The sequence below is a fragment of the Camelus ferus genome, chromosome 7 (assembly GCF_009834535.1).
Source record: "Camelus ferus isolate YT-003-E chromosome 7, BCGSAC_Cfer_1.0, whole genome shotgun sequence".
NCBI lineage: Eukaryota > Metazoa > Chordata > Mammalia > Artiodactyla > Camelidae > Camelus > Camelus ferus.
The window spans coordinates 5,684,896-5,700,442 of record NC_045702.1 but is presented as its reverse complement, the minus strand read 5'-3'; the positions used below and the strand labels follow the sequence as shown (position 1 = coordinate 5,700,442).

The 15,547-nt window shown below is 39.6% G+C and overlaps 1 protein-coding gene across 1 annotated transcript; it reads right to left on the bottom strand.

Moving 5' to 3' along the window:
* Positions 1-96: 96 nt before the first annotated feature.
* Positions 97-7,283, bottom strand: GIMAP4 (GTPase, IMAP family member 4). The gene is given in 4 exon segments (XM_014564164.2): positions 97-1,533; positions 1,535-1,893; positions 4,684-4,737; positions 7,209-7,283. Coding segments are annotated over 3 exon segments (951 nt in total). The 5' UTR covers positions 4,724-4,737; positions 7,209-7,283; the 3' UTR covers positions 97-981.
* Positions 7,284-15,547: the final 8,264 nt, after the last annotated feature.

Below are 15,547 nucleotides of genomic sequence, written 5' to 3'. Positions count from 1 at the left end.
CTTTTTCCAAAAACTGAATTTCATCCCTGTGTTCTTAGAAGAAGTATTAGTGGTATTTCCCTAGGGGAGGAAAAAATAGATTCCAACTCGCACAAATATGAGAGAACAGAAGGCTTTTATTATAATAACGATAAGCAAACAACTCAACTGGGTAGGGCAGCAGTGGGCCCACAACCCGCCAAGCAGTGAGTAATCAAGGTGTGGGTGAATGGAGGTGGGGTAGCAGCAGTTAATGTCACAGGGAGAGAACTGGTTATTGAGTAAGTTGGTTGATATTGGTGAAGGAGTTTCTACAGATAACATCTGAACCACCCCATATACGTTGTTCGATCTCTGTTGAATCTCTGCCTTTCACTCTTTCTGGCATTATACTCAGTTGAGTTCTTTCCAGATAAGTCTTTGCGCATCAACGGGCAGATGGTAAGAAACAATTTGAGCCCTTCTGTAAAACCGTAAGTATACAAATTTCCATTCATCTAGAAATAATTCCCTAAGCACCTCCATCTATGAGCTTAACAAATGCAAAGAATTGATCTTTCTAATAAGCTATAGGGGTAAAATGATCACTGGTCTGAAGGGCAAAATAAGTCAGAAGAAGACACAGCAGGGAGATTACCTACCAATCTAGAAAGAACCTAGAGTGGAAACTTTTACTAGGGATAAGCAGAGAAAGCTTGGGGTCATCTCTTTTGGTCACCTGCATTCCTTTTCTCTGTGCCTCTGAGAAAGAATTCAAAGTTAAGGAGCATCAGTACTTCTGCTTTGGAGTTTCACAAACTGAGAATTTGGCCTTCCCCTGTAAACCAATCAAGCTATCTACCAATTGCCAACAGTGAACTTTACTGTGCTCCTTAGTCCTGAGAGCCTGAGAGCCAGAAAAGCGAGGGTGCTTTGACTTTGGTGACTGAGTTCTATGGGGCAGGGCTACCCAAAAATATGCAGGAAATACAGACAGATTTTCATTGAGTTTAATCTTAATGTTTATTCCCAAAACACAGAGAAAAGAAAGGAAGCAACCTTCCACGCTAATAAGATGAATTCAAGTATCACATCCTGATCCTCAACTTCATCTCTGGCATTTTGCTGCCTTGAAGCACAGAAACTTTCCCTTTCTTCCAATTCCCTCCTCATTTGTGCCATTTGCTTCCCGCGCTCCAGCTCATCCTTCAGCTCTCTGATTTCCTTTTCATACTTCTCTCTCATCTGCACTTTCTCTCTCTCTAGCTCTGCAATGTAGATTTGGATTTGTTTCTGAATTTCCACCTCGGCCTTTTGATAAATTTCATTAGTGTAGCATCCTCCACACTTCATGACCAAGTGCTCGACCATGGCCAGCAGCTGCTCCCTCTGGTTCTCCTGCTCAGCTCCTGTCGCCTTGTTGTTGAACACACAGTAGCGATTTTCGAACTTGCCCATCAGCTTTCGAATGCCTTCTGGAGCTTCCTTTAAGTAATCGTGGAAATCAGTGCCATCCAAGTCATCCTTCCGGGTAAATAAGAGAATCATGTGTTTTCTAGCCCTCTCTCCAAACAACCTTCAGGATCTTCTCCGTGGCTTCGTGCTCTTCCAGCGTGTAACGGCCCAGCGGGACCACGAGGAGCAGAGCGTGAGGCCCCGGGGAGGTCAGGGCCATGCAGCGAGCAATCTCCCTTTGAGTGTCAGCATCCTGTACGTCGGTGTCAAAAACGCCAGGCGTATCCACGACGACAACTTCCCTCCCCTTCCAGGCAGTTTTTTCTTTCTTACAGAACTTGGTGATGGATTTTGCCGAAATGCCAGAAGGAAACTCCTTCTTTCCAAGGATGCTGTTCCCTGTGGCACTTTTTCCTGCTCCAGTCTTACCCACTAAGACAAGTCTCAGTTGCGAAGCTCTGTGGTCTTGGTTTCCAAGCCCTGGAACATCAGGAAACAAAAGTCACAGTGTTAGGGTAGACCTCCAACTGTTTCCCCTGCAGGACCACCCCCACCCCCGCACTGGTGCCCTTCTCTGTGGCTTGCCAGGGTTCTGCCCATGAGTGGCCTCTGCACTCACGGGAGGTCTATAAAAAGCCCCGTGGGGCCTGATGTCTTCCTGGCAGTATTTGGACACTTGCCCAAGTACTTTTCAGGATCTCCTTGAGCTTCTCACTCTGACTTTGTGTAGTTAAGTGGCCCACAGAGGAGGAAACCAAATGGTTAAAGGTGAGAATTCTGAGCTGCTACTGGATGCTGTTCTTCAAAAGATAATCAGGGAGTAATACAAAATTGACTTTGGGACATCATAGAGGGACATCCTCCCCACCTAATTTATATTCAAAATGGAACATTTCTTTTTCCCATTAAGAAGCCGGGCAAATGGGTTATACAACCCATCTCACCCTTGCAGGGTAAAAAAGAGACCCATGCAGGAAGACAAAGTACCCCTTTATCCTTCATGCATGCAGCAATCCGATCAGAGATGGTGACCCTCAGAAAAACAAAATACTTCACATTTACAGTTACTGACCTTAGCTAAGAAATCTAGCTGAGAGAGGTGACTAGGCAGGCTTATGCCCCTGGATGATTAACAAGGGGAAGAAAGTGCCAGGCTGGTGAAAGGCAGGACATTTCTCCCATCCCACAGCTGTTCTTTAATTCCAAGGACATAATCCTACAACAGGACGATTTATGTCCCACAACTGCTGGGTTAATTCCTAGGACACACCCCAGTATTTCATTGTTTGTTCTCTTTCTCCCCCTGAAGCTTCTGTTTTAGGGCTGAGCATGCTAAGCACGTACTCTACCACTGAGCTGTACCCTCTCCCACCAAAACCATATTTTCAGAATAACTGTGCTGTAAGTTAAACACCAAATTATCTAATAGCTCTTTTTTTCCAAGCCTGTTTTTCCAAGAAGGCAGACCCTGCCAGAATGACCCTTGAATATAAGACTGAGTCCTGCATGAGGAATCCTGTGTTATAACCATCTATTTCAGCATTTAAACAATGCGTACATTATCTCACTTCCAACATTATAGACACTGTTATAAACTCCGATTTATTTTCAGAAATATCATCACCATTCACTCAGTTCCTCAGACTAAAAATCTAAGCTTCACTCTTGATTACTTTCTTTCCCCTACCTTCCATATCCAGCCCATCAGCAAGTTCTCTTGGCTCCACTCACTAATCTGTTTCTATTTTGAAGACCACCGTACTAGCTCAAGTTACCATTACCATCAATGACTTGGTAGTCTCCTAAATGGCTTCTCTACTTCCATTTTGCCCCTTTCAGTCTATTATGCAAATTGGAATAGTTTTTAAAAAATCAGTCAAACAGAAGAGGGAAATTGTGGAACCCCTCACTTCGGCTTCCACAAAATTTCCCACAGTTGACAGCCAGAATCCTGGGATGAAAGAGGTAAATTTCCCAAAGCTGAGAACACTGGATACAGGATGGCTAAGATTATCTAAGGAAAAATGTGGGTGGGAGTTCAGACTATTATTTAGTTAGCATCACAGTGGAGACTCCAACCTAAGGATATCCTGAGGGCATCGGTTGGCCAGCTGGCTATAGAGAGAGGGAGCAGGAAAATCAAGAAAGGTGAGACAAAAAGGCACCAAAGGCCAGCCCCAGCACTGCAACAACTTGTCAGCACTGATAGCATGTGGATGGCAACTGACATGATAGATTGCAGATACAGCCATGGATGGTCTCATCTCTGTACTCAGGCCTCTTTGGGATGTGGGTTTGCAGCTCCTCTCATCAAGATGCTGTTTATCCAGCCCTTGAATATGATTAGGCATTGTGACTGGCTTTGGACAACAGGATAGTGAACTCACAATCCAGCAGAGACTCCAAGAGTGCTGACACATTGGAGTTTGCTTTCTCTTTCTGCTTTTTGGGACCTTGCCACTGCCCTATGAAGAGGCCTGGACTAGCCTACTTGATGAATAACACAAGGCCCTGCTATCCCTGTCCCCTTGGTCTGCCCAGAGCCTGCTAACTACCAGACATGTCCATGAGGCTACCCAGGATTATCCAGTTGCATCTTAATCACCAGCTTACCCCACATGCATGAGTGAGTCTGGCTAGGATTAGTCGAGATGGCCCAGACCCAAGGACTGCCAGCTGACCCACCAAATCGAGAGCCAACTACATAGTTGATGTTTTAGGCAACTAAATGGTGTGTGGTTTGCTAAACCAGCAAAAGCTCAAATGATATAATCTATTTCTATGGATAAGGGAGTAGAGGGAGGGCTATGTGAGTAACTGAGTGACCAGTCTGTTCAATTTGTTGGTTATAGTGAGGCCACCAGGAGCAGGGCAATTAGGGACCTGAACAAGGAATTGATTACACTCACATTCCTCCTTCCTGATCCTCTCTCAGGCTGAAGAAAGGGGCAGAAAAACAACGATAGAGGCTACAACCTGATGTTCCGGTGTGCCCACATGGTAGGAAGTAGGAAATAAGAAACTCCTTAAGCTCAGGATCAATCAAGATATTTTAATCTCTCTTTCTCTTAGCTGTTAAGCTGCATCATGAGGAGAAAGTGTGGAGGGTTGAGAGAAATGAAAGAGCGGAGTAAATGGAGGGAAAATAAGAAATGAAGTTGAACTACTTTGCTCTTGCTCAGATGGGGACAGGCTTACAGGGGAGGAGAGGACCCCCACCCAGTCCTCCTCCCTCCAGCCTGGCCTGCCAAGCCCCCAGCAGCCCCTCACCACAACTGGCCCTGGGTTCGCTGGAGTATTGGGTTTCCATGGTAATTTGAATTCCTGTAAATAAAAAAAAAAATAACTATATCATTTTGGGGAAATGGAAAGTAACTGGAAAGGTCAACCTCACATAACCAATCATTTCTCTGTTTTCATAAACTTGCTACTCTATTTCTCAATACGTCTCAAATCTCTGTTTCCAGTCTCGTTTTCAGATTGTTCGTTTTTCTTTACACACAGGTAAGTGCTCCAAGTGCTTCCTTGGTACTAGTTCTGAGTGCCCCTCCCCACTCTATTCAATGAATTTTTGCTTTGAATGCCAATTATATGCAGTCTGTAGCCTAGACCCTCCTCAGAGGTCCACACTTGTATATCCCATTCAACTTCAAAATTTGGCCATTTTATGGACATCTCAAACAGAACTCAAGCAAAACGGAACCCTTTACCTCCATCCCCAGCCTGGTCCCCATTTCAGTAAATCGCATCACCCAGTGGCTCATGCAGACTCTTGGGGTCACCTACAACACTTCATTCCTCACTTGCTCATCAGTCCATCAACAAATCCTATTGATTTTACTTCCAAAAAAAAATGCAAGATTATCCAGGTCTCCCCTTCTTCATGTGAATCCAACCCACTGTCATTGGTTTACAACATAACAGGTTCCTAACTGATATCTCATCCTTAATCCCTTCTCTACTCAATAATCAGATGCCTTTTAAAAAAATTGAAATTTGGTTTTTTTTCTTGTTGAAATTCCTTAATGAATTCCTTTTGCTTTTTATTTTTCAAATGGTGGGAAATTGTTGGAATGGTCCAGAAGGCCCTGCTTGATCAATTACTCCCTCTCTCAAAAGATTTTAGCTATACTGGCCTCCTCAATGCTCCCTACATCCTCTAAGCTCCTTCCAGCTTCTAGACTCTTGAAGCTTCTAGTTCCTCCTTTCTAGAGCACTCCCACTCCAATTCGGTGCTCAGCTCATTCCTGCTCAGCCCTCAGGCTTCAGTTCTCTGTGATTTCTCCAGAGAGGGCTTATTTCCCCACCTCAACCCCCAACTCCATCACACCCAACAAGATAGCTTTGATGTGGAGTTTGTTCTAATTGCACTCCAAGGGGTTCTACAGAATATGCACTACAAGAGGAAGTTGTTTGTCTGATTCTTTGCTGTCTTCTTGTAGACTGGAAGCTTTGTGGTTTTGAACCCTCTGTGTCTTGTATGTCCGTTTACTCCGTGGGGTTAAGCACAATATTGGACAAAGAATGGTTCTCAATAAGTATTTGTTAAACAAGTGAATTGATTTTTAAAAAAATCCCTCTGATTCTTGCCTCTACACTGATTGATCTTTATGTCCAGCCCATATCCAGTTTGTGAAAAAGATGATCCTTTGCTTATTAACAATGCCTAGTTTTATTGAAACATGGTATTACATTTGAAATGTTTTCTCTCATTGCTACCTACTAATGTCTGGCAATGGAGAAAGCCATTTGAAGAACTCTTATTAGAGCAGATTTTAACTAGAACAGGCTGAAAAGGCAAGACGGGCTCATCTGATAGGAAGCTATCAAATGCAAATATGAAACAATGTTAGAAAGACGGCACTTCTTTTGAAAGTGGATTAGGTATAAGGAGTAGGAAATAGCTTCTTGAAAACTGGGAAGAGAAATCACAGAATTAAGAAAAAAATCATCTTTGACCACAAAATTGATGTTGGTGATTGGTGTTAGGAGAAGGGGCAGAATACCAAAATAGGAAAACAAAAGATTTTAGGTATTTCTTAAGGCCCTCCTTCCAGTATGTGGGCTCTCTCTGCAGCATTCTTTAGTGCTGTTCTGTTTATCCTAATTCAGATGTAAAACCAGAGGATCACACTTTTCTACGTACTGATGTTGGACGGCTGAATTCTCCTACTGCTGCCTAAGAAACAAACATCCATTGGTCCCCAGCTTCTCCTGAACTGCAAACAATAACGTGGGCTGGCATCTGCCTCCTTCTTTCTCCTAAAAGTCCCCCTTGCCCAAGTCTAGGTGAGGCCCAGTAAGGGACTGTTCCTGAGGAGGAAAGTTCCAAAGGGGCAGCTCTGAGCAGACAGTTAACTGGGCAACAGAGCCTCTGATCTTGACCTGTGTGCTGGTTTATGAACAGGGGCTGTGATGAGCTGTGCCTCTTACATCTCCCAGTACTCTTTACGCTACCAGCTCCCCACAGAACTGGTTTGATCTGCTCAACTAATTCTACTCCTGAGAACTTCAAGTTCATTTGTACATTCTATAAATGGCAAAAAGGAATCATTTATTTGTATAAGTATCCTCTGAGCGGTGACCCCGAAGAAGCATCAATTTGTAGGGCTCAGTCTTCAAAACAGATCATAGCTTAAAATCAGCAAAGACAGGAAACAGGAACCAATGAGAAACATATTCTGAGAACAAGTGTGCAGGGAGGTTTAAGACACAGATCCAGGGTCCCTTCTCCACCAAATCACACATTTCCCTCCCTCCATTCCCACCCCCCACAAACACCCTTATTTACTTACTTGGAAAGTCCAGGTCCTGCCCTCTGCTCTAACTTTGAAGACAATGCTAAGCCAGGAAGTGATGCTGAGCTTTTGAGAAGGAGGAGGAAAGAGGAAGTGAGAGGAGGAGATGTCCAAACTTGCTCATTCAAGAGACCTGCCCACCTCATCATCCAGCAGCACTAGACCTTTCTGCGATAATAGAATTGTTTTGAGCAGTTCAGTATGGCAGTCATTGACCATGTGGGCTGAGTAGCCCATGAAATGTGATGAGTGTAAGTGAAGAATTGAATTTTTAATTTTATTTCATTTTGATTAAATTTAAAGTTAAGTAGCCAAATCTGCCTAGTTGCTACCATATTTTAGACCATGCATATACTCTACAGGGAGGGAAGAAACATGGGTCATGCTATAAAATTTGAGAAAAAACTCCTGGGTCAAAACCAGAGAGTTGCCACTCAGAGTGTGGCCAAGATGGCAGAGTAAGAAGATCCCAAGCTCACCTGCTCCTATGGGCACAGCAAAAATACAGCTATTTGGAGAGCAACTATGACCTACAAGCCAGCAGAAAAGATTTTCCACAACTGGAGATATTAAGAAGGAACCACAACAAGACAGATAGGAGGGGGTATAGTCAAGATCCACACCCCTAGGTAGGTGACCCACAAACAAGAAGGTAATCACAAGCACAGACATTGTCCCCAAAGAGCAAGGGGAGAACCCACTTCTGAGTCCCCAGCCTGAACCAGAAAGATGAGTCCCCAGAATATCTGGCTTTGAAGGCCAGAGGGGCTTTCTATGGGAGAGCCAGAAGGCTGTGGGAGATAGAGACTTCACTCTTAAAGAGCACAAACAAAATCTCACATGCTCTGAGACCCAGCACGGAGGCAGTAATTTGAAAGGAATCTGGGGAAGCACAATACCCTCTAGATCCATCCATGTTGCTGCAAATCTCATTATTTCATGCTTTTTTGTGGCTGAGTATGTATGTATCTCACATCTTCTTTATCCATTCATCTATTGATAGACTCATGTTGCTTCTGTATCTTGGCAAATGTAAAGAATGCTGCTATGAACATTGGGGTGCATGTATCGTTTTGAACTAGTGTTTTCATTTTTTCAGATATATACCTGGAAGTAGAATGGCTGGGTCACATTATATCTCTATTTTTAGGGTTTTTTGAAAAACATTTTTATTGATTTATAATCATTTTACAATGTTGTGTGAAATTCCAGAGTAGAGCACAATTTTTCAGTTATACATGAATATATATATATATATATATATATATATTCATTGTCACATTTTTTTCTCTCTGAGCTACCATAAGATCTTGTATATATTACCCTGTGCTATACAGTATATTCTTGTTTATCTATTCTACATTTTGAAATCCCAGTCTATCCCTTCCCACCCCCTGCCCCCTTGGAAAGCACAAGTTTCTATTCTATGTCTATGAGTCTGTTTCTGTTTTGTATGTATGTTTTGTTTGTTTGTTTGTTTTTAGATTCCACATATGAGCGATCTCATATGGTATTTTTCTTTCTCTTTCTGGCTTACTTCACTTAGAATGACATTCTCCAGGAGCATCCATGTTGCTGCAAATGGCATTATGTTGTTGGGGTTTATGGCTGAATACTATCCCACTGTCTAAATATACCACATCTTCTTTATCCAGTTATCTGTTGATGGACATTTGGGCTGTTTCCATGTCTTGGCTATTGTAAATAGGGCTGCTATGAACATTGGGGTGCAGGTGTCATTTTGGAGTAGGGTTCCTTCTGGATATATGCCCAGGAGTGGGATTCATGGCTCATATTGTAAGTCTATTCTTAGCCTTTTGAGGAATCTCCATACTGTTTTCCACAGTGGCTGCACCAAACTGCATTCCCACCAGCAGTTTAGGAGGGTCCCCTTTTCTCCACAGCCTCTCTAGCATTTGTCATTTGTGGATTTTTGAATGATGGCCATTCTGACTGGTGTGAGGTGATACCTCATTGTAGTTTTGATTTGCATTTCTCTGATAATTAGTGATATTGAGCATTTTTTCATGTGCCTATTGATCACTGGTTTTTCTTTATAGCTTCAATTTCATTTTCATACCATTTCCCATAGTGTCTGCACCAATTTACATTCCTACTAACAGTGTATGAGGGTTCCCCTTTTTCCACATCCTCATCAACTTTTGTTATTTGTGTTCTTTTTTGATGATGGTCATTCTGACAGGGGTGAGGTTATATCTCAATATGGTTTTGATATGCACTTCCCTGATGATTAGCAATGTGCAGCATCTTTCCACATAACTCTTGGCCATTTGTATGTAATCTTTAGAAAAACCTCTCTTCAGGTCTTCTGCCCATTTGTTTTATTTGTTGTTGTTTTTGTTGTTGTTGTTGTATGTTCCATTGTGTGAGCTGGTTGTATATGTTGGATATTAACCCCTTATTGGCCATATCACTTGCAAATATTTTCTACTACACAGTAGGTTTTTTTTCTTTTTGTTGATGGTTCCTTTGCTATGCAAAAGCTTTTAGTTAAATTAGGTCTCATTTGTTTATTTTTGCTTTTTTTTTTTAAGGGGCAAAGGAAAGCTTTATTCTTGGACCAAGGAATGGAGAGGTGTGAGTGAGCTGCACCACTGAGCTCGACCTTCCCACTCCCTGATACCTTCTCCTCTCAGCCCACTTCCCTGACAAGAACCCTATAAAGCAGCCCACCCATAGCCTGTCAGGAGGGCTTGTAATCTAAGAGGGAAGTTTATAGAGATATAAGCTTATCTCAGGAAGGAAGAAAAATCTCAAATAAATAATCTAAACTTATATCTAAAGGAAATAGAGAAAGAAGAATAAACAAAACCCAAGGTTAGTAGAAGAAAAGAAACCATAAAGATTAGAGCATAAATAAAATAGACTAAAGAAATGGCAAATATCAATAAAACTAAAAGCTGGTTGTATGAAAAGATAAACAAAATTGATAAACTTTTAGCCAGACTTATCAAGAAAAAAGGGGAGAAGGCCCAAATCAATAAAATCAGAAATGAAAAAGGAGAAGTTAAAAATGACACCAAAGAAATACAAAGGATCATGAGACTACTATGAATAAACATATGCCAATAAAATGGACAACCTAGAAGAAATGGACAAATCTTAGGAACATAGAATCTCCTAAGACTGAACCAAGAAGAAATTGAAAATACAAACAGACCAATTACCAGTAATGAAATTGAATCTGTAATTTTAAAACCCCCAGCAAAAAAAAGTCCAGGACCAGATGGCTTCACAGGAGAATTCTACCAAATATTTAGAGAAGAGTTAACACCTGTCCTTCTGAAACTATTGCAAAAATTTGCAGAGGAAGGAACACTTCTAAACTCGTTCTATGAGGTCAGCATTATCCTCATACTTAAATCAGACAAAGATATTACACAAAAAAGAAAATGGAACAGAACAGAGAGCCCAGAAATGAACCCACAAACTTTTGGTCAACTGATCTTCGACAAAGGAGGCAAGAATATACAATGGAATAAAGACAGTCTCTTCAGCAAATGACGTTGGGAAAACTGGACAGCAGCATGTAAATCAATCAAGCTAGAACACTCCCTTACACCGTACACAAAAATCAACTTAAAATGGATCAAAAACTTAAACATAAGACAAGCTACAATAAACCTCCTAGAAGAAAATATGGGCAAAACAGTATCTGACATACATGTCAAAAATGTTCTCCTAGGAACAGTTTACTCAAGCAATAGAAATAAAAGCAAGAATAGATAAATGGGACCTAATGAATCTTACAAGCTTCTTCACAGCAAAGGAAACCATAAGTAAAACAAAACAACAACCTATGGAATGGGAGAAAATTTTGCAAACGATGAAATGGACAAAGGCTTGATTTCCAGAATATATAAGCAGCTCACATGACATAATAAGACCCAATCTAAAAATGGGCAGAAGACCTAAACAAGCAATTCTCTAAGGAAGAAACACAAATAATCAATAGACAAATGAAAAAACACTCAGTATCACTAATTATCAGAGAAATGCAAATCAAAACTACAATGAGGTATCATCTCACATCAGCCAGAATGGCCATCATTCAAAAGTCCACAAATGACAAATGCTAGAGAGGCTGTGGAGAAAAGGGGACCCTCCTACACTGTTGGTGGGAATGCAGTTTGGTGCAGCCATTGTGGAAAATAGTATGGAGATTCCTTAAAAGACTAGGAATTGACTTGCCATATGACCCAGTAATCCTGCTCCTGGGAAGTATCCAGAAGGAACCCTACTTCAAAAAGATACCTGCAAAAGCCAAAGTCTCTTCAAAAAAAAAAAAGATACCTGCACCCCAATGTTCATAGCAGCACTATTTACAACAGCCAAGATATGGAAACAGCCTAAATGTCCATCAACAGATGATTGGATAAAGAAGAAGTGGTATATTTATACAATCGAATACTATTCAGCCATAAAAACCGACAACATAACACTATTTGCAGCCACATGGATGTTCCTGGAGAATGTCATTTTAAGTGAAGTAAGCCAGAAAGAGAAAGAAAAATACCCTATGAGATCACTCATGTGTGGAATCTAAAAAAAAAAGAAAGAAAGAAAGAAAGAAAGAAAGAAAGAAAGAAAAGAACATAAATACAAAACAGAAACAGACTCACAGACATCGAATATGAACTTGGGGTTGCCAAGGGGGTGGGTACTGGGAATGGACAGACTGGGATTTCAAAATTTGTAGATACTGACAGGCATATGCAGAATAGGTAAACAAGATTATACTGTATAGCACAGGGAAATATATACAAGATCTTGTGTTAGCTCACAGTGAAAAAAATATGTGACACTGAATATGTGTATGTCCATGTATAATTGGAATTTGACACAACATTGTAAAATGAGTATAACTCAATAAAAAAATGTTTAATAATAATAATAATAATATCTCAATACTGGCTCATAAACTGCAACAAATGTACCACATTAATGTAACATATGATTTGAGGGGAGCACAAGCATTTGGACCATAGCAAGAATTAAATGCTTATATCAGAAAAGAAGAAACCTTTCAAAAAGTCAATTTAACCATCCACCTTAAGAAACTAGAGAAAGAAGAACAAAGAAACTCAAAGCAAGCAAGAAGATTGAAAAAATGATAAAGATGAGAGTAGAAATCATGAAATTAAAAACAGGAAAAAAAAAAACCTAAAAACTAATTCTTTGAAAAGACCAATAAAATGAATAAAGCTCTAAAGAATATTTTCCAACAGAAAAAAGTACATAACACAAGCACCAATAAGAGGGGACATTGCTATGATCCCACAAAAATTAAACAGCCATTAAGGAAGTACTGTGACTAACTCTATGCCCATAGATTTGACATTTTAGGTGAAATTGTCTTTCAATTCCTTAAAAGACACAAACTATCAAAACTCACTTGAGAAGAAATAGGTGGCCTAAATAATCCTATATCTTTCAAGGAAATTTCTCACTGTCAGAAAAAGAAATTACAAATAAGCAGAGAGTACACCAGAAATTAATGCAACATTGTAAACCAACTATATTTCTCTTTTTAAAATTAATATAAAAAACAAATAAGCAGAGGGAGAATGCTAGAATATCTCTTGATACTGGACTGGAGGCACAAATATTAGTATGCATTCATGGTGTTATTTTTTAACATATAGAAAACCAAATACATATGTGTGTTTATCTGTGAGTTAGTAATACGTGTATGGATTTCCTAGCTGTCCTCTGAGAGAGGCTACAGGCAGAAACACCCCAAGAGCAATGAGAACAGCCAGCACAAGATCTTGGTTTCTAAGTACCATTCTTCAAAAAAAGGAACCAAGACTCCTTTGAGAAGTGGCTGATTCCAGGACTGGAAAAGAGAAAATGCAGGATGAGCTTGGAGAAACTTATAGTGTCAAAAAGTAAGGAAATACAAAAAGGAGGGGCTGAGGGAGGGAACATATCAAAAAGACATAAGAGGTGACCTTAAAGAGCTCCCAATGCCCAAAACTTTCATTTTTATAAAAATATTCCAGCTAATAAACACAGAAGGGATGATAAAATTAAAGTCTTGTCATTTTGAAATCCTTAATAAATTAATAGATCTTGGTGATGCTCATCAATGATTACTAGATATCACTAAAACTACAGGACACTGATCAAAGAAATTGAAGATGACACAAACTGAAGGAAAGACATACCGTGTTCATGGATTGGAAGAATTAACATTGTTAAAATGACCATAGTACACAAGGAAGTCTATAGATTCAGTGCAACCCTCTCAAAATACCAATGATGTTTTTCACAGAACTAGGACAACTAATTCTAAAATTTGTGACACAAAATACCCTGAGTAGCCAAAATAATCTTGAGAAAGAACAAAGCTGGAGGTATCACGCCCTGGTTTCCAACTATACTACAAAGCTATAGTCATCAAAACAGTGTGGCACTGGCACAATAACAGACACACTGATCAAATGAACAGAATAGAGAGCCCAGAAATGAACCTACACTCATATGGGCAATTAAGCTACAACAAAGGAGGCAAGAATATCCAAAGGAGAAAAGACAGCCTCTTGAATAAATGGCGTTGGGGAAACTGGACGGCTACATTCAAAAGAATCAAATTGGACTACTTTCTCACACCACATAGAAAAATAAACTGAAAATGGATTAAAGACTTAAATGTAAAGCCTGAAACCATAAAACTTCTAGAAGAAAACATAGGCAGTAAGCCCTTTGACATCTGTTTAGTAATATTTTTTGTACATGTATCCTTAGGCAAGGGAAACAAAAGCAAAAGTAAACAAATGGGATTACATCAAACTAAAAAGCTTTCACAATAAAGGAAACTATCGCTAATCACCAGGGAAATGCAAATCAAAACCGCAATGAGATATCACTTCACAGCTGGCAGTAAGGCTATTATCAAAAAGACAACAAGTAACAAGTGTTGGTGAGGATGTGGAGAAAACAGAACCCTTGTGACTATTTGTGGGACTGTAAGTTGGTGCAGCTTCTATGGAAAATAGTAGTAGGGAGATTCCTCAAAAAAATTAAAAATGGAACCATATGATCCAGCAATTTTACTCCTAGGTATTTATGCAAAGAAAATGAAAACACTAATTAGAAAAAATATATGCACCCTTATGTTCATTGCAGCATTATTTACAATAGCCAAGATATAGAAGCAACCTAAGTGCCCATCAATAGATAAATGGATAAGGAAGATGTGGCATATATACATACAACAGGATATTACTCAGCCATAAAAAAAGAATGAAATCTTGCCATTTGCAACAACATGGATGGACCTAGAGGGTATTATGCATAGTGAAATATGTCAGACAGAGAAAAACAAATATATATGGTTTCACTTATATGTGAAATCTAAAAACAAAACAAAACAAATGAATAAAAATAACAAAACAGAAAGAGTTATAGATACAGAGGACAAACAGGTGATTGCCAGAGGGGAGTAGGGTGAGAGGAGGAAAGAAATGAGTGAAAGAGTTTAAGAGGTACAAACTGCCAGTTGCAAAATGAATGAGTTATGGGTATGAAACGTGCCAAGTGAGGAATATACTCCATAACCACACAATATCTTTGTATGATAACATATTGGAGCTAGACTTATCATGATGATCATTTTGAAATGTATCAAAATAGCTAATCACTATGTTGTGTAACAGGAACTAACAGTGTTGTAGGTCAATTACACTTCAAAGACAAACTCACAGAAGAAGAGATCAGATTTGTGGTTAATAGAGGCAGGGGGTGAAGGCTGGGGAGGAATTGGATGAAGGCAGTTAAAAGGTACAAACTTCCAGTTGTAAGATAAATAAGTACTAGGGATGTAATGTGCAACATGATAAATATAATTAACACTGCTGTATGTTCTATATGAAAGTTAAGAGAGTAACTCCTAAGAGTTCTCATCACAAGAAAACATTTTTTTTATTTTGTTAATTTTATAGCTATATGAGATGATGGATACTCACTAATCTTATTGTGATAATCATTTCATGATGTATATAAGTCAAATCACTATGCTCTTATCACCTTACACTTATACAGTGCTGTATATAAATTATATCTCAATAAAACTGGAAGAAAACATATACATATTGACAAAGGTTTATCAAAGTTTACAATATTTCAACTTTCTCCAAATATTTTAGGTATATTGGCTTAAACAAATACTTTTCAGCCTCTCAGTGAAAGAATAAGAGATATAATATAGTCTTGGTAAAGCCTTTTTGGTATACTTCCCAGATGTTGTGAAATTTAATGTCTCTAATGACTGGCTAATAACTTCCCTTTTGCAAGTCAAGCAGTTTACTCCA